The 26,148-nt window shown below is 36.0% G+C and overlaps 1 protein-coding gene across 1 annotated transcript in view; it reads right to left on the reverse strand.

The window, feature by feature from the left end:
* LOC104607386 (Molecular chaperone Hsp40/DnaJ family protein) overlaps positions 1-16,780 on the reverse strand; it is a 30,361-nt gene extending 13,581 nt beyond the window's left edge. The window contains exons 1-6 of the mRNA XM_010273026.3: positions 16,285-16,780; positions 13,855-13,923; positions 13,252-13,347; positions 12,992-13,116; positions 2,699-2,894; positions 838-1,013 (exon numbers count right to left, since the gene is read on the reverse strand). Coding sequence (XP_010271328.2) covers positions 838-1,013; positions 2,699-2,894; positions 12,992-13,116; positions 13,252-13,347; positions 13,855-13,923; positions 16,285-16,614 — 992 coding nt within the window. The 5' untranslated portion in view covers positions 16,615-16,780. The remainder of the gene's footprint in view (positions 1-837; positions 1,014-2,698; positions 2,895-12,991; positions 13,117-13,251; positions 13,348-13,854; positions 13,924-16,284) is intronic.
* Positions 16,781-26,148: the final 9,368 nt, after the last annotated feature.

Here is a 26,148-nt window from a genome sequence, read left to right on the forward strand (position 1 = left end):
TGGTGCCCGAGGATGGGGCAAGGATGGTATTTGCCGACCCCGCCCCGACTAAAAGTATGTTTCTTTAATATATATTATATTATATTAGATAATATAATATAGTTCTAGGTAGGTTTCAAAAAACTAAAAAAAAAAAAATCAATTTGCAAGTAGGACTGGGGTGGGGTGAGGCAAATTCGGGGATCCCTGTTCCCCGAGAGGATGAGGATGAGGTTGGTATTTCTAGCCCCATTGGGGTACGGGTTAGGGACGGGAGCATGCAAAACCCGGCCTCACCCTGCTCCATTACCATTCCTATATATACATTCTTAATTTACACCACATCAGTGAGTCTGTACACATACACAGAGGGCATAGGTAGAACAGATAGACATTATCTTATAAGAATACAAGCATTGGTTTCAAACATAAAACTTGCAACGTGCAGGCATAAACAGATTTGTTTACATGTGAGCAATTTATTTAATCCAAATATTTCTGTTTCACATCCTATTGTATCTAAAATTTGTGATTGAGAAGGAGGGAGGGAGGGAGAGAGAGAGAGAGAGAGAGAGAGATGATGATGATGATGACGGATGAGTTGAAGACTTGCAGCAGGAAGATCTTCAATTTCCAAAGTCCCAACTAAAATACATCAGGAGAAGGCATGCTTTTTCAACATGCAAACCGGACTCGTCACCAACCAGAGATGAGTATGACCAAAAATTTTCAACTTCAAAGAAACCTGAGGAGGCTCCAAAAACACAATGTTCATATCATAAGAAACAAGGTTAGACAATTGCTAAAAAATTGTGCATTGGTGCGTGTTGTTTGCTTGTGTATGTATGGATATCATACCTTTTCTTATCAAAATTTCCTTCCCCTTGAACTTGCATAGTGGCTCCATCATTAACACCAGGTGGGATGATTACTTTGATACTTCTCTTTGACTGGACTCTACCTCCACTGCCACACCTTCGACAATGATCAGTAATAATCTTGCCATCACCACCACATGTTGAACAGGTAGAAACCTAAGAATTCAAAAATTCCATCTATAGATAATGTCAAAACCAGAAATTTAAAAAAAAATAAATAAAGTTAACAAACATTAGGAACAAAAGTTATCTTTATAAGACTAACCTTATCTACTTGCAGGAATATCAATAGATAACATATGTGGTCACAAATTTTCAGACAGACACAAATAGAAAATTTATCCTGTCTTACTGTCTCATTTATTGACAGGAAAACTACATTCATGTAGAAGTGACATATCTAACAATGTAAATTTACACCAAGTAAACAGCAAAAAATAAAAGGAAATAAGAAGAAGTTAAGACATTAAGAAATATCCAACTAGGCAACTGTCCAACAAGGATCTCTCATCCATCTAGAAATGTCAATATGATCAAGGTTTTAAAAAACAACCCGGACACTGAACCGCTTTGATCACCGGTTTCTGGGTCAGCGGTTCGACCGTCTGGATCAAACAGTTCGGGCGGTTTGCCCTTTAGGTTAGAAATTTAGTATATTAGGTTCTTTCTCTATTTTTTTTATGAGAAAAGAGAGAGGAGTTAAGGTGGCTGTCGGCTAAGAAAAGAAGAAAGGAAAGAAAGAAAAAAGGGAAAGAAAGAAAGAAAGGAAAAAGAAGAAAGGAAGGAGAGGAGGGAAAGAAAGAAAGAAAAAAAAGGAAGGAAAGAATGAAAGAAAGAAAGAAAGAAGACAGCGACGGCGACCACAACAGCAGCTTCTTTCTCAGATCTCAGAGCAATGGTGACCACGACAGCAACTTCTTTCTCAGATCTGAGATTTAGATCCCGTTTCTCTCTTTCTCGGATCTCAGGCCTCAGATCTGAGATTGAGATCTCGGTTCTCTCTTTCTCTGATCTCAGATCTCAGATCGTGTATCAGTCATTCCCCTCCTCATTTCTCTTCTCTATTAAAATCTTAAAATATATATATATATATATTTTAAACCGCAAACCGCTGCCCAGGTCAAACGGTTTAGCGGTTTGACCATCCAGGTCAGCGATTCTCTGACCAATTCAACAGTTTTTTTTCAAAAAGGTGGTCCAGTCTAAAAATGGACTCAGATGCATGACCAGTTCCCAGGTCAAACGCTTTGACCATCCGGTCTGGTCTGGTTTTCAAAACAGTGAATATGATACTATTTCTGACAAATCTCAACATAATTAAAAAAGAGATTATCAACTCATGAAATGCCAATTTGAGTAAATTAACTTAAGAGAGAGATCAAAAAGATGTTTTGATTATATTTTGGGGCCACGAGGTTGCTTAGATGGATAAGTGGTGCACTAAGAGGATTAGGCATGGTCATTTCTAGTCCAGCATGTAGATTTTCCAGGTTGGGTCTGGACCCAATACTTTAAGCCTGGCCCACAATAGAAGAAAGAAAGTCTTAGTTAATGGTAGAAGAAAGAAAGTAAAAATGCACTGCTTCCTATTTCTATCCTCTTCAAGGGTGATCATGGGTTGTGCCAGGTTTAGCACCTATATATTCCAATGGAAAGCATCATCACAAAATCGGAAAAATGGAAACCTAAGACATGGTTATGTACCTTCCATCAATTTAGAAGAACCCATCCAACATAGAACAACACAAAGCATGTTACTTACAATTTGATAGGATTACAAAAACAGAATAGTTTATGCAATGGTGTTTTCGGAGACATTATTTACAGAAACAGCATGTTACCTGCGACATTATTCCAAATGGTGTTTTCTGAGTTTTCATCACCCCACCCCTACCTCCACAGTTAGTACATGATTTTATGCAATTTCTAGATTTTGCACCTGTCCCATTGCAATCATCACATGTTACAAAACAGGAAACTTCAATATTCCGCTCTCCTCCAAAAATTGATTCCTCAAAGCTCAAGTATAGGTCATACCTGTGGTAAAAGAAAGTGTCAGCATTCAAACAATGCAAACATCGTTGATAAGAAACAAATAAAGATGTCTTAATGTGAATGCCCTAGGTTACTAACCTGCCAAATGAATGGAAGTTCATAAGAAGCAAAGGGAGATGCCTTCATTTGAATGCCCTAGGTTATATTTTGCAAAACCATAAATCTGTATGTTCACCAGTTATTCCAAAACTTTACTCGATAAAGTTAGAAAATTAAAGAAACCCCACTTGAGGCTTAATTCCATAGATTGGAAATTTGGAGAAATGGAAAAAAGCCCTTTCTTGCACTGTTTTCTTTTAGGTTTGGAGATGTTAATTCATAATGTCCATTCTTTTATCAATTTAGTGGTATATGTGCATCTAATTTCTTTTCATTTTAGTTTATATTGCAGTAAATAATGGTCCCAAACCTATAGCCCAATGAGTTATTTACTACATTGAAAAAGGACAAGGCTAGACAAGCTAGGGGCATACCAAAAAGGGCATTGGTTTAAGTAGTAAGAAATGATCCAAGGCCTCATAATTTAATAATGGATATGGCAATGAAAAGGAATGGAATGACGAAACATGATTCATATAGCCACCTCATATAGTTGAGAGTCCTAGGACAAGGCTTACATGAGCTTTCTGCACATACAATACACACATCCAAGCAAGGATACACAAGCAACAAGAAAAATAATACTACTTGGGTGAAGGGTCTCACCCATAAATATGGTACATGAGTTTTTTGCATTGTTCCTAAATAGTTTCCTAAAATGAATTGAAAATTTGAGAATTTGCAATAGATAAAATCCACCCTCACACTGATAATGAAGAAGAGAAAGAATCATCATACAGAGGGAAAAAAAAATCAGCTGAGCAGCCCTCTGTCATATGGTGAAAGGTAAACTCTCACCATGACTTGAGAAAATTCAAGGTCCTTTTTTTGGGAAAATGTAACATGTAGTAAATATACACTTGATCTGTTCTATTCAAAGAATTTTCAGTGAATGATATCCTGAAACTTACATGACTAAAGTGGGGGTGGAGTCTCTAATGGATGGTAAGACCCATCTATCGGTGTATTGGTGTATCTAATGGATAGTAAGACCCAAAACTTACATGACTAAGGGACAGGCTAGGAACAGTGTTTTAAAAGGACAAGGTGCAAAAAAAAGTGCAATGACCAATTTGCGCCTGAGGAGCAAGGCGCAAGACGAGGCGCATGCCTTTTTAAGAAAGGTGCAAAATTACAAAAAAAAACTAAAAAATCAAAGAAAAAGTCAGAAAATTCAAAAAAAAAATGCCAAAAATTTTTAAAAAATGCAAAAATTCAAAAAATATTAAACATAATGTTAATAAAAAATATAAACTTAAATTTTAAAATAAATGTTTTAAAAAAACTATTATCTAAAATTAAAATACATAAACATAACATGTAAAGCGTATCCAAGTGAAAATTTAAAAATAAAAGCAAACATATAAAGCATTTTCAAGCATGTAAAACCCACAATCTCTTTTTTTCTTTAATTGCATTGCTTCAAGTAGCTAATGTGATGTAAAACATTGCATTCTTGATTCTATGAGTCACCTTTGTACCACGCCCCTCAAGGCAAGCCCAAACAAGTCTATGTTAGGGTCTGAAATTCTTATTCCTCACATAAAAAATAATGATTTTATAACTTTCTTTGCCTTTTAAGAATATGTTTTATTGCAATAGATGAATGAACAACATTAGCAAATGGGGGGGTTCTTGGAGTGTGAGAGGTTTGGGGAGCATAAGAAAAAGAAGGGTGATGAAGGATCTATTTTAAAAGGGAAAATCCAGACATTGTGTTATTGCAAGAAGCAAAATTGTTAGAGTTGGATGGAAGATGGGATAGAAGCTTTTGGAGATCTAAAGGAGTAAGTTGGTCCCCAAATCCCTTGTGGGGAGCTTCAGGGGGAATTGTCACAGTTTGGAAAGATGATGTAATGGAACCAGTTGAGGAACTAATAGGTAAATTTTATGTTTCTATCAAATTCAAGAATGTGGCAAATGGTTTCATTTGGGTTTTAACCAATCTGTATGGCCCTAATAGTTAAAGAGAAAGGAATGAAGTGTGGGAGGAGTTGTATGCAATCCAGAGGTTATGGGATAGCCCTTGATGCCTAGGAGAGGACTTAAATGTTATAAGGTTCTCCGAGGAAACTAGTAACCCCCAACAGCTAATTACAACTAGCATGAGGAAGTTCAATGGTTTTATAGAGGACTAAGAGTTAAAGGAAATTCCTCTTGTACAAGCTAGGTTCACTTGGTCTAACCTTCAAGAAAATCCTCTTTGCTCAAAACTAGATGGGTTCCTCTTCAACCTAACCTAGGAGAATCACCAAGAAGATTTGGTTTCTAGAGCTTTGCCCAAAGTCACTTTTGATCATTGTCCCATTAAAATAGGGTTGGAATCATTTGTTAGTGGACCTAGCCCCTTTAGGTTTGAAAACATGTGGTTAACTCACTAGATTTTGTGAATAAAGTGAAAGATTGGTGGAGTGAAGATTTAAGAGGGGTAAAGTAGAAGGGAGTTAGATTAGATTTCATAAGAAATTGCACAGGCTGAGAGCCAAAATAAAAGAATGGAACAGGGACCATTTTGGGAGAGCTGAAGAACAAAAATTGAGCTTGATCTCTCGGATTGAAGAATTAATTGAGAAGGAACCTCAAAGGATGTTGAACAAGGATGATAGAGAATTGCGAAGACAACTAAATAAGGAATTGGAGGAGTTATTAAGAGAGGAGACTTGTTGGAGGCAATAAGCAAGGCACAAGTGGATTAAGGAAGGTGATGGAAATACCTGATTTTTCCATGATTTAGCAAATGGAAAGAAAAAAAATTGTGACCAAGCTAGAGGTAGAAGGGGAGGTGATTACCAATCATGATGAGATAGTCAAGAGGTTTATGGACCATTTCAAGTCTATTAATAGAAGACCTTTGAATTAGAGAACACTAGTGGAAGGGGTGGACTAGCCAAGGTTGGGTGATGAGAAGGCAAGGTGGTTGGAAAGAAACTTTAAGGAAGAGGAGATTAAACAGGCGTTTTTTTTTTTTATGGACAGGTCTAAAGCTCCAAGACAATATGGCTTTCTACCAAGACTATTGGCAAGTGTTAAAAGATGACATGTGTGATGTCTTCAAGGAATTTGCAAATAGGCACATAGTAAGCCATGGAGTCAATGCTACCTTCCTAGCCTTAGTCCTAAAGAAATTTGAGGCTAGCCACCCTAAAGACTTTAGGATAATTAGCTTGGTAACAAGTAGCTATAAAATCTTAGCTAAGGTCTTTTCATTGAGACTTAAAAAGATTCTACCCTTTATCATTAGCCAAGCCCAAGAGGCCTTCATACAAGGGAGTCAAATAACAAATCAGATTCTGATTGCCAATGAACGAGTAGAGGAAATGAGGCGATTTAAGAAGAAAGGCTTTGTGTAAATTGGATATTGAAAAGGCCTATAATTTGGTGGATTGGCAATTTTTATTAGAGGTTTAAGTAACTATGGATTTAGGGATAGGTGGTGCAGTTGGGTATTTGGTTGATGTGTTTAATGAATTGATCTCTAAGGCTGATAGGGAAGATGTTATAAGAGGATGGAGAATAGGTAGAAGTGGAACTCCAATTATACACCTTCAGTTTGCTGATGACCTAATATTTTTTTGTGATGGGGGTGATGTTGGGAAGGCAGGAAATCTAAAAGAGTTCATTAGAAGCTTTGAAAGAATCTCCAACTTGAGAAATAATCTAGAAAAGAGTTGTATAGTGGGTGTCAAATTGGAAGTTAGGGAGGTTGAGGTTGTGGTGAAGTGTTTAGAGTGTTCCATCTCTTTCTGGCCTTTGACCTATCTAGGGCTTTCGTTAAAGGAAAACCCTAAGGAGAGTGGTTTTGAAACCTAATGGTAGAAAAGTTTGAAAAGAAATTAGCCTCATGGAGGAAGAACTATATTTCCTTGGGTGGTAGGATCACATTCATAAGAGCCACACTTATGAATTTGCCAACCTATTTTCTATCTTTTAGGATATCACCTAGGGAAGACAAGAAGTTGGAGAAAATAATGAGAGACTTTCTTTGGGAACCACGGGAAAGTAAAAAGGACCATCTTATCAATTGGGAGGTTGTGTGTAAGAGTAAAGAGAAGGGGGGGCTTGAGGTTAGGTAACTTGATTCAAAAGAATCTAGCCTTATTGGGGAAGTCAATGTGGCATTGGTCACAAGAGCAAGACAGGCTATGGCATGAAGTGGTAGAAAGTATTCATGGTTGGGATGTTGGTGTATCTCAGAGGGTTACATTGGCAACACCCTAGAAGGCAATTCACAATATTCTTCCCCAGTTTCTCAGGTTTGCAAGTATGATGTTTGCTCTGGAAACTCTGCTTAGTTTTGAGAGGATATCTGGATTGGGGATAGCCCCTTTAATGGACCCCTTTCTGTCCTTATTCTCTATGTCCTTGTACAAAAAAAGATGTTGTCTTAAATTTTTTTCTCCCCTTTGGTAAATCCTTTGGCTCCAAATTGGAACTTTGGGTTCTGTAGAAGGTTAAGGGATGAGGAAATTGATTGCTTATCTTCAGGGTTGACAATTGTATCTTAATTTTACAGTAATGAAGTTACTGTTTGCTTTTTCTTCTCAATAAGGTTTGTTTGGATCATTCTGAATCAGATAAACAGGTTTAGGTCTCCTCAGCCCTAAGGGACCTTCTCTTGGGGCCTCTTTTCCAAGTCCCCTTGTTAGTCTTCATCTCAGCAAATTTTCCCTATTAAGGAAGTTCAGTGCAAGACTATTCCCCCAAAGGTTATGGCTTTGTATTTCACCTAACTAGTGTATTCTTTGCAGGTCTCGTGGTGAGGATTGCTACCACTTGCTAATCTCTTGCTCCTTTACTGTAGAGTTGTGGGATTGACTTCTGTTGTTGTTTGGGTGCAGGTAGAACATGCCAGCAGAAGTAAGCATGCTCTTTAATCCTTCTACTTGCCTGACATAACAAAAGAGAAAGGGTTATGTGGAGATGTGCTAGAGCAACTATGATTTGGGCGATCAAGGAAGAAAGGAATGTGAGAATCCTGCAAGAGTTAAAGGAGGGTGTGTTGAATAGGGTAATACACCGGTTAAAGACTATGGATTTGTTTCACCAATTCTCCTTTAATGATACTTGGAGGAATTGGTCCATAGTAGCAAGGTGATCTTCCTTAAAGAATAGGGTGGTAGAAAGTTGGGTACCCCCTCCTAAAGGTTTTCTGAAACTGAATTTCAACGGGAGCAGTCAAGGCAACCCAAGCCTCTCAGGTTTGGGAGGAGTTGTGAGAAAAGAGAATGGAGAGACTGCTTTTCTACTTGGGTCCCTTGGGATTTGGGGTCTCTATTAGGGCATAATTACTAGCTGCCATTCAAGGAGTGTTTTCACATATTATCTAGGTATGGAGCAACTTTTGATTGAAGGGGACTCCATGTAGCAACTTTTGAATGAAGTCAAGAAGTTTAAGTGGCTAAAACATAATAGGTCTGTAAGAATACAATGGGCAGGGACATCAGCAAATGCATTAGCTGATTATCTAGCCAAGCAAGGGGCAAATAGGGAACTTTTGTTCTAGGCTCAGATGTAATTTGATACTTTTTACTTTGTACTTTGTCTGGAGAGGTCACAGCTCGCAATTCTCCAAGGGATGCTGGTATCAGTTTGATTCTATGAATTAATAAAATTTATCTTTACTTATCAAAAAAAAGAAGCTAGGGATGTTGAATGTTTCCAGTTGCATAATGGAAGTGTGGTGGTGGTCCCTGCAGTTCAGAAGACACCTGAACGATTGGGAGTTGGATGCTATGGTGGAAATTCCACATACATTGTACAGCATACAGGTGGAGAAGGGGAGATTGGATAGGAGATTGTGGCACTGGGAGAAGTCACGAAATTTTCAGTGAATTCTTTTTACAATCCACTAGTTGTTCCAGATGAGCAGTCAATTCCTGTCAATATCATCTGGAGTAAGAACAAGCCTTCAAAGGTAGACCTTTTTTTTGTGTGGACGACCTACCAACATAGAATACTCACATAGGACAATCTCCCATGGAAGGGTATGTCCTTGGATTCAGCAGACTGTGTTTTATGTGAAAGGCACTTGGAATCTGTGAAATACGGAACCTGTTTGGGGTAAAAAGATGCTGGCCGGGGTCAGTGGTAGAGTTTGTAAAGCATTGGAGGTCTGAGCAAAAAGGGAAAGCTGGCTTGGATTTCTTTTTTTGATAAGTAGCAGAAAATGTTTCATTAAAAAGCTGGCTTGGAATATAGTTCCTGCTGCGGTTTTTGGGTTCTTATGGCAGGAAAGAAACACAAGAAGTTCATGAGATTGAGAACAAAGGACGTGAACAGTGAGAAAGAGGTGGCTCAGTCCAGGTTCGAGAGGCATCCATGTGCTGGTGTTGGCATTGGCAGCTCGTTTCAAGAGGCAAAGGTAGTTAGAAGGTCGGAGAGGACAGGGATAAAGCCTGCAATCCAATTAGGTATGACTATTTGATTTGGGTCTTTTGTAGTCGTGGTTCCTTTCTTCTGACCAGAGTTTGGGGCAACTTGAAGGAGGAAAAGGAGGAAAGAAAGCAAGTTTTAAGGGAAGAAAAGAGGGGAGAGGTAAGAGGGGAAAGATGCACAAAAAGAAGGAAGAAGGGAAGGATATTGAAGGGGGTGAACTCAGGAGAGGAGAGTAAAGGAGAGAGCACTGAGCGGCAGTGCTGATGCTACTGATAATCTGTTAAGAATTGAAGTCCAAGTCGGCAGACTTGGAGTGGACTTAGGATGGAGGAGACTGGTGAACATGGGGATGAAGATGGGCCAGGGATGATGAAGGTCAGAGATTCAAAACTTTTTTCAAGACTAAAAGATGGTCTGATTGGTGCTGGTCCTAACTACAAACAAGTTTAAGAAAGTTTATAGGAAGAGAGGTTCTAGGGTCAGAAGCCTAAAGAAGAAACTTGATGAGAAAGAGGGTATCAAGACTCAAACTAGAGACGGGGAGGAGCTGCATTGGTATTCTTTTCCTAAGGATGGCATGGTGACTTGGTCGGAGGCAGAAGAAAAGAAGCCTAGGGGGGATCGAGAAAGCAAGATGACTCTAAATGATTCATTGACCATCAAGGTGGAGGAGAAAGGAGGAAGGATGGAGATTGACAATTTAGCAGAAAGGGATGTTAGGATTGGAATAAAATATCTTTCTAAAAAGGCAATTAAAGTTATAAAGTCATTATTTTTTATGTGAGAAATAAGAATTTAATACCCAACATGGACTTGTTGGGCTTGCCTCAAGGGGCGTGGTACAAAGGTGACTCATATGCAATATTCTTTACATTACAGTAGCTACTTGAAGTAATGCAATTGAGGAAAAAAAGAGATTATGGGTTTTACATGCTTGAAAATGCTTTATATGTTTGCTTCTATTTTTAAATTTTCATTTGAATACGCTTTACATGTTATGTTTATTTATTTTAATTTTAGATAATAGGTTTTTTATAACATTTATTTTAAAATTTAAGTTTATATTTTTATTAACAATATGTTTATTTTTTTACATTTTTTTGAATTTTCCGACTTTTTTATTTTTTAGCATTTTTTGTAATTTTGCGCCTTGCTTCAAAAAGGCGCACGCCTCGCCTTGCGCCTCAAGCGCAAATTGGCCTTGTGCTTTTAAAACACTGGTCATGGTCGGGGGGCTTCTTTTTGCTTTATTTTGAGTTGTAAGATTGAATTGCTCTGCTAATCATTGGGTTGGGTGTTATCTTAACACCTGTTCTGTTGTTTGTAATCTGATCTTTTACTTTATGAACTTTTCTTTTACCACCAAAAAAGAGAATGTTCAAGAACAAGTGCAGCTCTGTAGATGCAGTGTTTCAGAAGATTTTGGGAAAGATGTATTGATGGCTAGCTATACACAAATTGTTTCAAAATATAGGCTATAATCAGTGTTTTAAAAGCACAAGGTGCCAAAAAAAAACACACACACACAAGGGACAATTTGCAACTGAGGCGCAAGGGACAAGGTGAAAGACACACCTTTTCAAAGTAAGGCGCAAAAATACAAAAAAAAAGCCAAAAAATTCAAAAGATGCAAAAAATTAAAATATATATATTAAACATAATATTGATGAAACTATAAACTTAAATTTTAAAATAAATATTTTTAAAAAACCTATTATCTAAAATTAAAACACATAAACGTAACATGTAAAACATATTCAAATGAAAGTTTAAAAATAAAATCAAACATATAAAACATTTTCAAGCATGAAAAACCCACAACTTCTTTTTTCCTCAGTTGCATTATTTCAAATAACTAATGTGATGTAAAACATCTTGCATTCTTGATTCTACAAGCTGCCTTGTGTACCAAGCCCCTCAAGGCAAGCCCAAACAAGTCCATGTTAGAGTCTTACATTCTAAATCCTTATACCAAAAAAAAAAAAAAAAAAATTTAATTGCCTTTTAAGAAGATATTTTACTAGAGAACCCCCTATTTACTAATGTTGTTCATTTATTCATCCTAGTAAAATATATTCTTAAAAGGCAATTAAAATTATAAAACCATTTTTTGTGTAATGATTAAGAATTTAAGACCCTAACATGGACTTGTTTGGGCTTGCCTCAAGGGGCTTGGTAGGGGGTCTAGGGTGGAGCTCCCGGCCCAATGCTAGGTTGAAAAAAGAACAAAAAGCACACAAAATTAAAAAGGTCCACGCCTAGGCTGAAGTGCAAGGCGTACCAGGCGTGTGCCTTTTGAAAGTGTTGCGCCTAGAGCCTAGGCAAGGCACATGCCTTAAAATGCACCTCGCCTGAGCACCTAGGCACGCCTTTTAAATCACTTGCTATAATAAATTTCTTGTACATGGAAATCTTTTTATAAAGTGGGGCTTGAAAATATAGTGCTGCAGGGGCAACTTTTGTATAGTCCCTGAGTACAGCTTTTGGTTGTACATGAGTTCTGTTTCTTTTGCAATTTCTTCACCATTTCTCACAAAAATGATAATTTTATTATAGACATTATTTTAATATAAAAATTATGATTTGAATATGCAATTTATGTTATTGTGTTATTTATCCTTTCCTAAGATTTTAAATTTTAAAACAATAAATATTTTATTAAATTATGTATAATTAAAAGTATTTCATAAAGGTAATTAGAAAGAAAAGTCGTCTACAATGATAAACTTAAAAATATAATGAGTTTAAAGAAAAAAGAATCATATTAAAACAAATATTTGGATGATACTTATGTACATGTAAATTGAAAACCTTATATCAATAAAATGAACAAAATATAATTCTCTGAAGACAACATTAAAAGTTTTAACACACTAGATGCTGCTTTGAGACATATTCCAATAATGTTTTGTGTTACCAAACAGGAAATAATAATAATTCAACAACTAATAATAATATTTCATGCTAGTACCCATAGAAATGGAAATAGTTTGTTAAGTATTAAAATATCTAGACATTTTAAACAATGGGCATAGCTAACCTAGAAGGTTTGGAAGAGTGTGCTTGGGTGCTAGATTTAAAAATTTCCACCTATATACTATGTTACCCAGATACAGCAAGGAAATCGTTGGATTTGGTATTAGATATGAAATTTAAACTAAAAGTTGAAGTATCCAATACAATACATCACCCTTGTAGAGTTATAGCAGTATCATAGCCCAAATATCTTAGGCTGCCTTCAAGGAACGGCAATCAATCAACAACAGTTATGGAGAGAATGAAAAGAAAACCGTCTAGGTGGAAATCAAGCTATGAGAAGGAAATAACTGCACAAAAAAGCAAATACACTAGAAAAATAGGGTGTAAGTACCTCAAATATCCTTAGACATGATTCTCTTTTTTGAATTACTAGCCACCAAGCTAGAGATTCTTTAAAACAATAAATACTAATCCATTTTGACCAAAAGTGGTGTATATGAATAAGTAATGTATGTGGTTGAATTCTTCCACCACCCCGGCCCCACATGCAACTCATCCCATTACTTGATTAAAGGCAAAATGGAAGTCCTAATCAGTTAAACTAATAATGGAGACAGAACAATCACCGAATATCAAGATCCTGATCGCGCTTGTTTCTCAAATTGAAGTTAATACCCCCTAAATCATCCCTGCCTCCAAAAATTCCATTTGATTCACCAAAAAATGTATCAAAGACTTCAAAAGGGTCGACCTAGAAAAAGATAAAAGAAAAAACAAGAAATGTAATATCACCAAATGCCTGCATCCTAATTAAAAATCATCTTAATGAATAAGGAAATATACATTCAGATGGTGTAGACGGCAGTAGTGTAGAAAAAACCCTTACCCCCTGTGAACTGAAACCAGAGCCATTATAGTCACCCTGTAAACCTGCCTCACCAAAGCGGTCATATAAAGATCTTTTCTCATCATCTGATAGAACCTACAGAAAGGTCCCGTTATCACATGAAAAGAAAATGCAGAAATAGTAAGGGCATTCTAATGAATTGATTGTATCTTAGCACTATATACTCCAACTTGAAATGCTGCGCAACATTCAAAAATAACAAGGGCCTGTTAATAGCATAAGAACAAATAGAAACATAAAGTATGATTAAGCATGATTTATGATACAGAAGCAAGCATTTTTCAGTGCATCAAACAAAATATGATATGTCATACATACTATCAGCATGGTTCAAAGTATCGTATTGTATCTTTTGAAAACAATTCCGAAACGCCTGTTTCCAAGTGTTTCGGACCCCCAATTTTTTTTAATAATAAAAAGCATGCTAAAAACTTCCCAAAAAACCAAAATTTGAAAAAAAACTAAAAAAAAATAGAGTTTCAGCCGTTTCTAAGTGCTGATACAATACGGCCGAAACTCGTATCATATCGATACTTTGAACCTTGACTATCAAAGCTAAGCAAAGAGAAAAGGCATGAATACCTCATACGCAGCACTAATCTCCTTGAATTTCTCTTCTGCCCCTGGGCTCTTGTTCAAATCTGGATGGTACTATTTCAATAAAAAAAGAAAGACTACAGATCAATAAGACATCTAAGATAAGATTATTAGGAGAAATAAGGAGGGAAAAAGAAAAGGCGAAGTGTAGAATAAAGTTACTCCATTTTTTGATATTTGACCATGTTGGAGACTGTTGCATGCTGAAATTTTATTTAGAAACAATAAAAAAGCATATATTCTGCTTTTATATGCATGAATAGAATAAGAAAATAAGTGATGTGGCACAGTAATGATGTCACATCTTGAAAACTACCCAAGGAACAGGAAACTTGACTTAGGATGAAGTTATTATTTATAGAGCTATGAACATTTTATTTAACCCTTCTGTTACAATTAGCTCATTCTAAATAAATGCAATTTACATTATGCTTATATGAACTGATTATTTTAAAAACATGATTTTGGCCATTGGAAAAGAAAACTAGACAAACTAATTTCGCATCAAAACTGCAAGACAAATATCTAAATTTCAGGTTTTGCATGTCAGACAACTAATACCAGTCTTTGACTTTGATACCAACACACAAGTGAACATCCTTGCTACCTAGAAAATAACCAGCATATGCAAGCTTGAAGATCCATAAAGTACAGAGTAACAGAAATGATCATTAAGAAAAAAAGGGCAGCCCAGTGTACAAGACTTCCACCAACTTGAACTAGAGGAAGGGGAAAGAAATCAGATAAAGCACAGATTATTGATGTGAAAAATTAAGGATCTTGGCACAGTAATGATGTCATATCTACCCCACCTACCTGGGATCTTAGGAGGGGTAGACTGGGTGCAGTCCTAACCTTATTAAACACAGTTAATAAGATTCTTAATCCAGACCTAGAACTGAACCAGTGTTAATCGAACCATTAACAATTAGGTTATTTTCTTAAGCAACCTTGTTAAACTCAGTTAATTTCTTGTAAAGGGGCATCCAAGTGCAGGATGTTATCTGTACACTGTGCAACAAAAGCACAGAAATCTCTAATCACCTCCTGATCCACTGTTTATTTACTCACTGGATTTGGGGGAATATGTTCGACTTGTTCAGGGCGAAGGTGTGCTTTCCACCTGATGTGAAGAGTTTTCTGTTTGCTTGGTGGTTAAAGGATCTAAGTAAGGCTGGTAGTGTGGTATGGACTATGGAACACTATTCCTGCAGCTGTGTTCTAGGCAGTTTGGCGTGAAAAGAATCAGAGAATATTTGAAGGGCATCAACAATCAAAAGAGGGAGTTCTTAAAAGTATTTCGGGCATGATGTGTTCGTGGTTGGCTAATCACTCACTTTTTAAATTCAGACACACATTTTTAGACAAAGAGCTCCTGTTTGGATAGTTTTCTGGTTTGTAATTGCCTGCTGGCTCAGTTTTAGGGTTTTGAGCTTCAGGGATTTTTTCCTTTAGCACAGTTTCTCATTGTACAAGGATATTGGCTGATTGTATATCCCTCTTATTTTTTCAGTTTAATATGTTACCTTACATATAAAAAAAAAATCTTGTGAACTTTTATCATGTTTTTTATGTAATAGATCTAAATGTTTGTGTTGGCCTACGCTTATACAATTGGGCTAGCAAATGAAAAGGAGAAAAGAAATCTAGAAGCTTATCCTAACACCTAGGTTAGTGGATTCTTTCAAAAGCTGTTGATTGCAGTCCACCAATAAAAATCCTTTTGGATGAATAATTGGCAATCTAAATTTGAACCAAACCAACCAACAATCTAAGTAGCTATGGATAAGAAAATAAGCACGATTGATATTTTCTGAGCAGAGTTATGACTACTCTTAGAGGTGTGTTCCATTGACAGGAACACATCTCAAAGAATAAATTCATCGAATCCACATGGCAGAATGGAAGTAAAAACCTATAAATTACAGAAAATAAGAAAAGATGGCCATAATACTATATATTAGAAAGAGAAATTAATTACAAACTGGTGAATCGCACACATATTGCGTGTATCAGCTTAACCATTGTCGCTGTTGTTCTTGTTTTATGTGCAAATACTGCACTAGACCTCAAAGTTTGCTTTTAGTTCCATAAATTAATTTTCATTTAATTACTTGTTAAAAGAGTAAAATTCTTCACACATCTTGGGTCTGGCTGTAAAGGTTTCAGTTTTAAATTGACTAAAAGTAACTTTTGAATTAGACTAATTAATTTAGTCAAGAATTTTCTTGTAGTTATTTACGTATGTAACCCCTTAGACTACACTTAACAGGTTCCATGGAACATAAGCAACTGAAAGAACAATCAAACATGCGACTAATTAAGCAAAATGACATTGTTAGACAAGGCAATTTCCTCGAAATAAATGAAATTATCATAAATATTAACAATGTTAATAGTGGTAAACAAACGGACCTTACGAGCGAGCTTTCTATAAGCGCTCTTAATCTCCTGCAATGTCGCATCTCTACTGAGATTCAACGTAGAATAGTAATCCGAACCCCCAGCGGCCCTAATTACGGTTCTTCGACTGCATTTCCGACGAACAAAGGGAAAACTAGGGTTCCAATTCCGTACTTCCCCGCGACGAAATATTGAATCTCCTGAACTTAAATGGAAGCTTTTAAAGGTGCGAGGTGAAGTTGATAACCCGAAATTCTTGAGCTGAGTTACAGAGTTGCAAATTAGAGGGAGCTTCGAAGGAATCGTGTATGTAGGGTTTACGTGATGATGGATAACCGGCATGGCCAATAGCAGAACAGCACCTTCTATGGAGTCGGAAAAAACTACCCGTGAACTCTGAAGTGAGACCACGACGGTAGAAGAAGTTCTGAAGAAGGCCTGAAAAACGATACACCGATAAACCTCCCCAGAACCCTTGTATTGTATTGAAAACCAGACGCATTATTGGAATAGGCCCACCTTAGAAAGGCCCATGGATCCAAGTAAGCAAGGCAGTGATGAGTGTAATAAATTATGGGCCATAGCCGTTCTTTGGGTTCTATAGAATAAAGCGCAAAGAGGCTGGAGCTATTTCAGTTGGTTCGCCCTCACATAAATCATAAATGTTGTCTCCATTTGTATTCTATCGTGAAGGTATCTGTTATTTTTCAAACATGGGGGATTAGTTTTTGCTAATAACCTTGGGGAAGGTAATTAATTAGTTACCATGGAGCTTCAATAAGATTGAATATATCATGTTTGTCAGGGATGATCAATTGATCATTTATGACCTAGTCCGGCTTACCTGGCTTGCAAATTTCCGGACCTGAGCAATTATATTTTTGTCAAATCCTCCATCAAGACTGTATATAATGCAGGTCGTGTAGCTAGAAGAAACTTAAAGGCTGCGTTTGGAAATGATACAAATATGTAAAGTGTAAAACGGTTCATATAAATTACAAAGTTGGATTAGTTTTGTATTGACAAATCTACTTTGTTACCAAACAAATTTTTAGCTGAATTTCAATAAAGCATATGCTTTTTTTTATCAAAAGCCCACTTGAATGCAAATTTATTTATTTTTTACTGATGTACTTTTACATCATATTATCAATGTAAATATGCATTGGTCTGTCATTTGTCAATGCATAAATGTAATGTTGCCAAACAAAGACAAAAGTGACGCAGAGTGAAAATTTACTCTGAACTGAAATTTACACTCCATTTGCATCGTTTCCAAACACAGCCTTAATATTTTACTAAATATATATGTGTGTGTATGTATGTATAGCATCTTATATATATGATATAATATTTTACTAAATATATTATATAATAATATAAATATAAGATGTAGGATATATATATATATATGGTATATAGTCAGGCCAAATCAAGTTTAGAAAAAACCCTGAATTGCTCCGCATAAATGGATTTAGAATAGGGCTTTTGGATATCATTGAACCAGGGCTGAACCACATAATTTTAGTGAGAACCAAGGCATGGAATCCACATAAATAGATTTAGAATATAAAAATAAAAAAAACCCTAATGTATCAATTTTGATTGAAATCGAAGCTTTGTACAGCAGTGAACCAGCCTTTTAAATGTTTTTGTTCAACTGAACAGCCCTGGCTTGATAGCTGATTCGAATCACAAACATGAGTCAGTCAAAGATGCGACTCGCATCGGCTCAATTTGGTCTGGGTTGGTTAGTTCGATGGGGTCAAATCAGATTGGGTCAAATTGGTTCAAGTTGTGGGTCAGGAGCCAGAAATTGCCAACTTAACTTGCTAAGTTGACTTGAGTAACTCACCAAATTAAGGAGACTGGATCTGCTCCTCACACAGGGCGCCTCACTCGCGCCTTACATGCACATCGTACCATGCATTGGGAACATATCCCGTATTTATAAGTTATTATTCACGGGAGATGTTCCCAATGCACGGTGGATGTGCATGTGAGGCGCCCCTATGTGAGGAGTAGATCCTGTTCCCAAATTAAGAGTAGCCCTCTCAAACCACCCATGAACTGTCATCTTCTCAAGCAATGGTTTGTGCTTAACCGAGATAGGGGAGCCCCGTTTCTCAGTCATGTGGCCTTCTTGGCCACTGTCGATCACCTAAGATTGATTTCTAGGGGTTGGCGACCCCAATTAAGACTAATTTCTAGGGGGTGACACTCCTATAGCCAATAATAAGCACCAAGTTAGTAAGGGCCTGTTCGTTTGCTTTGAAGTCTGACATCTGAAAATGTAATAATTACATTAAGAAGTATATTGGTATTGGTGAACTTTTCTTTCCTCTAAATTCTGAATGCAGAGAATGTTGTTCTTAATTTTGAATTCTAAATTCTGAAAACTATCAAATATCCATTTTGACCCCATATACGAGAGTTTTTGTTTGTCTTTTTGGGGTATCATTGGAAAACAAAAAATTGTATGGTTACACTTTAAGAGATAAGAGATAAGAGGAAACGAATAAGCCCTAAGTATTTTGTAAGCCCACTTACTAACCCAAAAAATGCTATTGTCTAGCATCTAAAACAACACAAGATTGATTAAAATCAGTTTTAAATGATTTATACAATTAATACTCATATTTGAACATATAAAAAATGTTAGAAGAATAATGTAAATAAGTTAGAGTGGAACTTATCGGTAAATGCTTTCCAAATCAAATGTCATCAATGTTGAACTATGAAGACAAAATAGAGAATTGTAGAGAAGGGAGGGCTGAGTCGTGCCACTTGATCACGATCCTTCATAGACCACTGGTATACGTGCACTCGCTTACAGACCTCCGTGAATCATTGGTAGATGTGCCTGTGCCTTGACCAAGCTCGGCCCAACTCAGCTCAGCACGCGCATGTGTGAAAAGCACCCCCAACCCCCTCACATGATGTAAAGACATATAGCTCTCCCCCTACGAATCCCTACCCATAGGGAGAGCAATTCTAGTAATATACTCAAAGCCAACTATTTTCCCAAACAATGTGGGACAAAAGTCTCCTACATGCAAGAGGATGGAAAGAGAGAAAAGCCAAAACAAAAACAAAAGGGAGGGATAGAGGAGATTTTTAAAATTTTGAATCTTCCTTCAACAATCCCCTACAAGATTCAAAATTACAAGAAAATCGGGCACTTGAGCATTGCGGTGAGAAAAGTATTCATGGTGATGTCTTTTGGACTTCAATCAATACTTAGGTATGACAAATTATGTTACAGAGTACGGGTAGAGTCAGACTCCTTCAACCTTTCCCCTTTGATGTAACTAGATAACTTTCCAACCAACTCAACTCACCTTTCCTTAGTGGTTCTTTTTGTTTTGGAACATTTTGACCTTGTTCCCCTTCTTGGAATCATTAGTATTTTAGAAAGTCATCCCTTAGAGCTCTCATAAAAGTGGTCAAACTTCACACTCGCTTAGATTTGTTATTTAGCATATACTATACACACTATTCTTAACCGATTAAGAGTTTTACACTCATCCCCCTCATTCTGTAGTGAGAACTATCTTACTTTGGCATTTATAATGGGGCACAATTTGATAGTACTTTTCCAAGTCATCTAGCGATTCGTTTTTATCCATCAAACCTAATTCTAGGGATTTCTTTTCACATAGGTTGGGCATTCATCACTAATTACTTATGTGACGGGCTTCTACCCCATTCATACCGATGCCTCATAAACAATTTTAGAAGTTTGTGGTTTGGTTAACAAATCTGCAAAATTCTTTTTAGACCTTATAAAATCTAGTGTGATTGTTCCTTCGTTGAGGCATTATCTTACCAAGTTGTGCTTCAGGTAGATGTACCTTCTTTTACCATTATATGTTTTATTCTTAGCTCTGGATATTGCTGTTTGACTATCACAATGGAAAGATATAAATAGAACAAGTCGTAGCCAAAGTGGTATATCCACCAATAAGTTCCTTAGCCACTCTACCTCGGACCTTGTCAATTCTAATGCAATAAATTTGGCCTCCATTATTGAAGTTGTGTTATAGAACCGCTTTACTGATCTCTAAGAAACTGCCTCACTTCTTAGTGTAAAGACATACCCACTAGTGGAAGTACTACCCTTTAAATCTAAAATCTAATTCACATCAATAAAGCCTTCTAAAATAGGGGGAAAACTTGAATAATGCAAACCAAAATTTATAGTTCATTTTAAATATTTTAATAACCATAGTAGAGTTTCCCAATGTTCATTCCCGGGATTACAAGTATGTTGACTTAAATTTTTCAACTACTATTGTTATATCTAGTCTTCTACAATTCATTAAATAAGACACAGATCCAATTATACTTGCATACTCCTTTTGTGAAACAAATTCTCCTATATGTTTTTCTTAAGTGGATAATACAGTCAAGTAGTGTTTTAATTGGTTTACAGTCAAAGTGTCCAAACTTCCTAAGTATAGTTTCCACATAATGTTTGAATTTGGACATTAAGAACTATTTTGTTTTTTCATTACCTCTATACTTGTTCCCATTATTAATATATCATCAACATACAAACAGATCATGACTCTATCATTAACAAACTTGCTATGGACACATCTGTCGGAATCATTTATGTTATACCCATTTGTTATTAATACATTATCAAACTTTTCATGCCATTGTTCGGGAGCTTGTTTTAAGTCATACAAGGACTTTATTAGTGTATATACTTTGTTCCCTTGTCCTAGCACTACAAAACCTTCAAGTTGCCTAATCTATATTTCTTCATTTAATTCTCCATTTAGGAAAGTTTGTTTTTATGTCCATTTGATGAACTACTACTTTGTAAATAGATGTTATAGCAAACAAGACTCTAATTGTAATTAACCTTGCAACCGGGGAATATGTGAATATCCACTTACAATTTAGTGCCTTAGTTCCAGGTGGGAGATCTACAAGTTTCCAAGTGTGATTAGTGTCTAAAGAGTTTATTTCACTTTTTATGACTTCTTTCCAGAATATTGCATCAGGGGAGGTTATGGCTTCCTAATAGGTTATTAGGTCTTTGTCCACTAGAAATGTGGATATTCCATCATTCAAGTTTGTTTCTTTTCTTTGTCTTTTACTTCTCCTTAAGTCTGGTTCATAATTATTAGAATCATTGTTTCCTTTATTAAATAGAGTACTGATTTCTTAAACATTCAACTCTTGTTCTTGGTTTCTGTTATGGACTTGAAGAAGTTCCTTATTGATTGTTTATTTTCTCTATAGAAAAATATGCTCAAAGAATTCTACATCTCAGGACTCAATTATTATGTTGGATTTTAAAACATTATCAATAGTTTTAATTACAATGAACCAATAAGCTGCACTGTTTTGCACGTATCCAATGAACACACAATCAAAGGTTTTCGGTCCCAATTTCTTTTTTTTAGGTTCAGGTATTCTAACATTTACTAAGCAACCCCAAACTTTTAAGTAATTTAAATTGGATTTCCTGTTATGCCAAAGTTTAAAAGGTATTTATCCTTTCTTCTTAGACAGTATTCTATTATATAGGTGACAAGTCATTAGAATTGCTTCTTCCCACAAGTTAAAAAGTGCACTTGAATTAATTAACATAGTATCTATAATTTCTTTTATTGTTTTGTTGAGTTTTTCTGCAATTCCATCAGATTCAAGTTAGTATAGCAGCATCATAGCCCAAATATCTTAGGCTGCCTTCAAGGAACGACAATCAATCAACAACAGTTATGGAGAGACTAAAAAGAAAACCGTCTAGGTGGAAATCAAGCTATGAGAAGGAAATAACTGCACAAAAAAGCAAATACACTAGAAAAATAGGGTGTAAGTACCTCAAATATCCTTAGACATGATTCTCTATTTTGAATTACTAGCCACCAAGCTAGAGATTCTTTAAAACAATAAATACTAATCCATTTTGACCAAAAGTGGTGTATATTAATAAATAATGTATGTGGTTGAATTCTTCCACCACCCCGGCCCCACATGCAACTCATCCAATTACTTGATTAAAGGCAAAATGGAAGTCCTAATCAGTTAAACTAATAATGAAGACGGAACAATCACCGAATATCCAGATCCTGATCGCGCTTGTTTCTCAAATTGAAGTTAATACCCCCTAAATCATCCCTGCCTCCAAAAATTCCATTTGATTCACCAAAAAATGCATCAAACACTTCAAAAGGGTCGACCTAGAAAAAGATAATAGAAAAAACAAGAAATGTAATATCACCAAATGCCTGCATCCTAATTAAAAATCATCTTAATGAATAAAGAAATATAGATGGCACTAGTGTAGAAAAAACCCTTACCCCCTGTGAACTGAAACCAGAGCCATTATAGTCACCCTGTAAACCTGCCTCACCAAAGCGGTCATATAAAGATCTTTTCTCATCATCTGATAGAACCTACAGAAAGGTCCCGTTATCACGTGAAAAGAAAATGCAGAAATAGTAAGGGCATTCTAATCAATTGATTGTATCTTAGCACTATATACTCCAACTTGAAATGCTGCGCAACATTCAAAAATAACAAGGGTCTGTTAATAGCATAAGAACAAATAGAAACATAATGTATGATTAAGCATGATTTATGATACAGAAGCAAGCATTTTTCAGTGCATCAAACAAAATATGATATGTCATACATACTATCAACATGGTTCAAAGTATTGTATCATATCTTTTGAAAACAATTTCGAAACGTCTGTTTCCAAGTGTTTCGGACCTGCAATTTTTTTTAATAATAAAAAGCATGCTAAAAGCTTCCCAAAAAACCAAAATTTGAAAAAAAAAACTAAAGAAAAATAAAGTTTTGGGCATTTCTAAGTACTGATACGATACGAGTATCGATACTTTGAACCTTGACTATCAAAGCTAAGCAAAGAGAAAAGGCATGAATACCTCATACGCAGCACTAATCTCCTTGAATTTCTCTTCTGCCCCTAGGCTCTTGTTCAAATCCAGATGGAACTATTTCAATAAAAAAAGAAAGACTACAGATGAATAAGACATCTAAGATAAGATTATTAGGAGAAATAAGGAGGGAAAAAGAAAAGGCGAAGTGTAGAATAAAGTCACTCCATTTTTTGATATTTGACCATGTTGGAGACTGTTGCATGCTGAAATTTTATTTAGAAACAATAAAAAAGCATATATTCTGCTTTCTTTGATATGGATGAATAGAATAAGAAAATAAGTGATGTGGCACAGTAATGATGTCACATTTTGAAAACTACCCAAGGAACAGGAAACTTGACTTAGGATGCAGTTATTATTTATAGAGCTATGAACATTTTATTTAACCCTTCTGTTACCTTAGCTCATTCTAAACAAATTCATTTTACATTATGCTTATATGAACTGATTATTTTAGAAACATGATTTTGACCATGGAAAAGAAAACTAGACAAACTAATTTCGCATCAAAACTGCAAGACAAATATCTAAATTTCAGGTTTTGCATGTCAGACAACTAATACCAGTCTTTGACTTTGATACCAACACACAAGTGAACATCCTTGCTACCTAGAAAATAACCAGCATATGCAAGCTTGAAGATCCATAAAGTACAGAGTAACAGAAATGATCATTAAGAAAAAAAGGGCAGCCCAGTGTGCAAGACTTCCACCAACTTGAACTAGAGGAAGGAGAAAAAATCAGATAAAACACAGATTATTGATGTGAAAAATTAAGGATCTTGGCACAGTAATGATATCATATCTACCCCACCTATCTGGGATCTTAGGAGGGGTAGGCTGGGTACAGTCCTAACCTTATTAAACCCAGTTAATAAGGTTCTTATTCCAGACCTAGAACTGAACCAGTGTTAATCGAACCATTAGCAATTAGGTTATTTCCTTAAGCAACCTTGTTAAACTCAGTTAATTTCTTGTAAAGGGGCATCCAAGTGCAGGATGTTATCGGTACACTGTGCAACAAAAGCACTGAAATCTCTAATCACCTCCTGATCCACTGTGAATTTACTCACTTGATTTGGGGGAATATGTTCGACTTGTTCGGGGCGAAGGTGTGGTTTCCACCTGATGTGAAGAGTTTTCTGTTTGCTTGGTGGTTAAAGGATCCTAAGTAAGGTTGGTAGTGTGGTATGGATTATGGAACATTATTCCCGCAGCTGTGTTCTAGGCAGTTTGACGTGAAAAGAATCAGAGAATATTTGAAGGGCATCAACAATCAAAAGAGGGAGTTCTTAAAAGTATTTTGGGCATGATGTGTTCATGGTTGGCGACAAATAGCTCCTGTTTGGATAGTTTTCTGGTTTGTAATTGCCTGCTGGCTCAGTTTTAGGGTTTTGAGCTTCAGGGATTTTTTCCTTTAGCACAGTTTCTCATTGTACAAGGATATAGGCTGATTGTATATCCCTCTTATTTTTTCGGTTTAATATATTACCTTACATATAAAAAAAAATCATGTGAACTTTTATCATGTCTTTTATGTAATAGATCTAAATGTTTGTGTTGGCCTACGCTTATACAATTGGACTAGCAAATGAAAAGGAGAAAAGAAATCTAGAAGCTTTTCCTAACACCTAGGTTAGTGGATTCTTTCAAAAGCTGTTGATTCCAATCCACCAATAAAAATCCCTTTGGATGAATAATTGGCAATCTAAATTGAACCAAACCAACCAACAATCTAAGTAGCTATGGATAAGAAAATAAGCACGATTGATATTTTCTGAGCAGAGTTATGACTACTCTTAGAGGTGTGTTCCATTGACAGGAACACATCTCAATGAATAAATTCATCGAATCCACATGGCAGAATGCAAGTAAAAACCTATAAATTACAGAAAATAAGAAAAGGTGGCCATAATACTATATATTATAAGGAGAAATTAATTACAAACTGGTGAATCGCACACATATTGCGTGTATCAGCTCAACCATTGTTGCTGTTGTTCTTGTTTTATGTGCAAATACTGCGCTAGACCTCAAAGTTTGCTTTTAGTAATATATATGATGTAAAGACATATAACTCTCCTCCTACGAATCCCTACCCATAGGGAGAGCAATTTTAGTTATATACTCAAAGTCTATTCTTTTCCCAAACAATGTGGGACAAGAGTCTCCTACATGCAAGATGATGGAAAGAGAGAAAAGACAAAACATAAACAAAAAGGGAGGGATAGAGGTGATTTTTAAAATTTTGAATCTTCCTTAAATAATCCCCTACAATATTCAAAATTATAAGAAGATTGGGTACTTGAGCATCGACGGTGAGAGATGTATTCATGGCGATGTCTTTTGGATTTCAATCAACACTTAGGTATGACAAATTATGTTATAGAGTATGGGTAGAGTCAGACTCCTTAAACATTTCCCCTTTGATTTAACTAGATAATTTTCCAACTAACTCAACTCACCTTTCCTTAGTGGTTTTTTTTTTTTGTTTTGGAACATTTCGACCTTATTCCCCTGTTGGAATCATGAGTGTTTTAGAGAGTTAACCCTTAAAGCTCTCATAGAAGTGGTCACATTTCACACTCACTTATATCGGTTATTTAGCGTGTACTATACATACTTTTCTTAACCGATTAAGAGCCTTACAGTCACCCTCCTCATTCTGTAGTGAGAACTATCTTACTTTGGCATCTATATTGGGGCACAATTTGATAGCACTTTTCCATGTCATCTAGCGATTCGTTTTTATTTATCCAACCTAATTCTATGGATTTCTTTTCACATAGGCTAGGCATTCATCACTAATTACTTATGTGGCGGGCTTCTACCCCATTCTTACCGATGCCTCATAAACCACTTTAGAAGTCTGTGGTTTGGTTAACAAATCTGTAAGATTCTTTTCCGACCTCATAAACCACTTTAGAAGTTTGTAGTTTGCCTTTTTTAAC

The sequence above is a fragment of the Nelumbo nucifera genome, chromosome 4 (genome assembly GCF_055504915.1).
Source record: "Nelumbo nucifera cultivar China Antique chromosome 4, China Antique-T2T, whole genome shotgun sequence".
In the NCBI taxonomy this organism is placed as follows: Eukaryota; Viridiplantae; Streptophyta; class Magnoliopsida; order Proteales; family Nelumbonaceae; genus Nelumbo; species Nelumbo nucifera.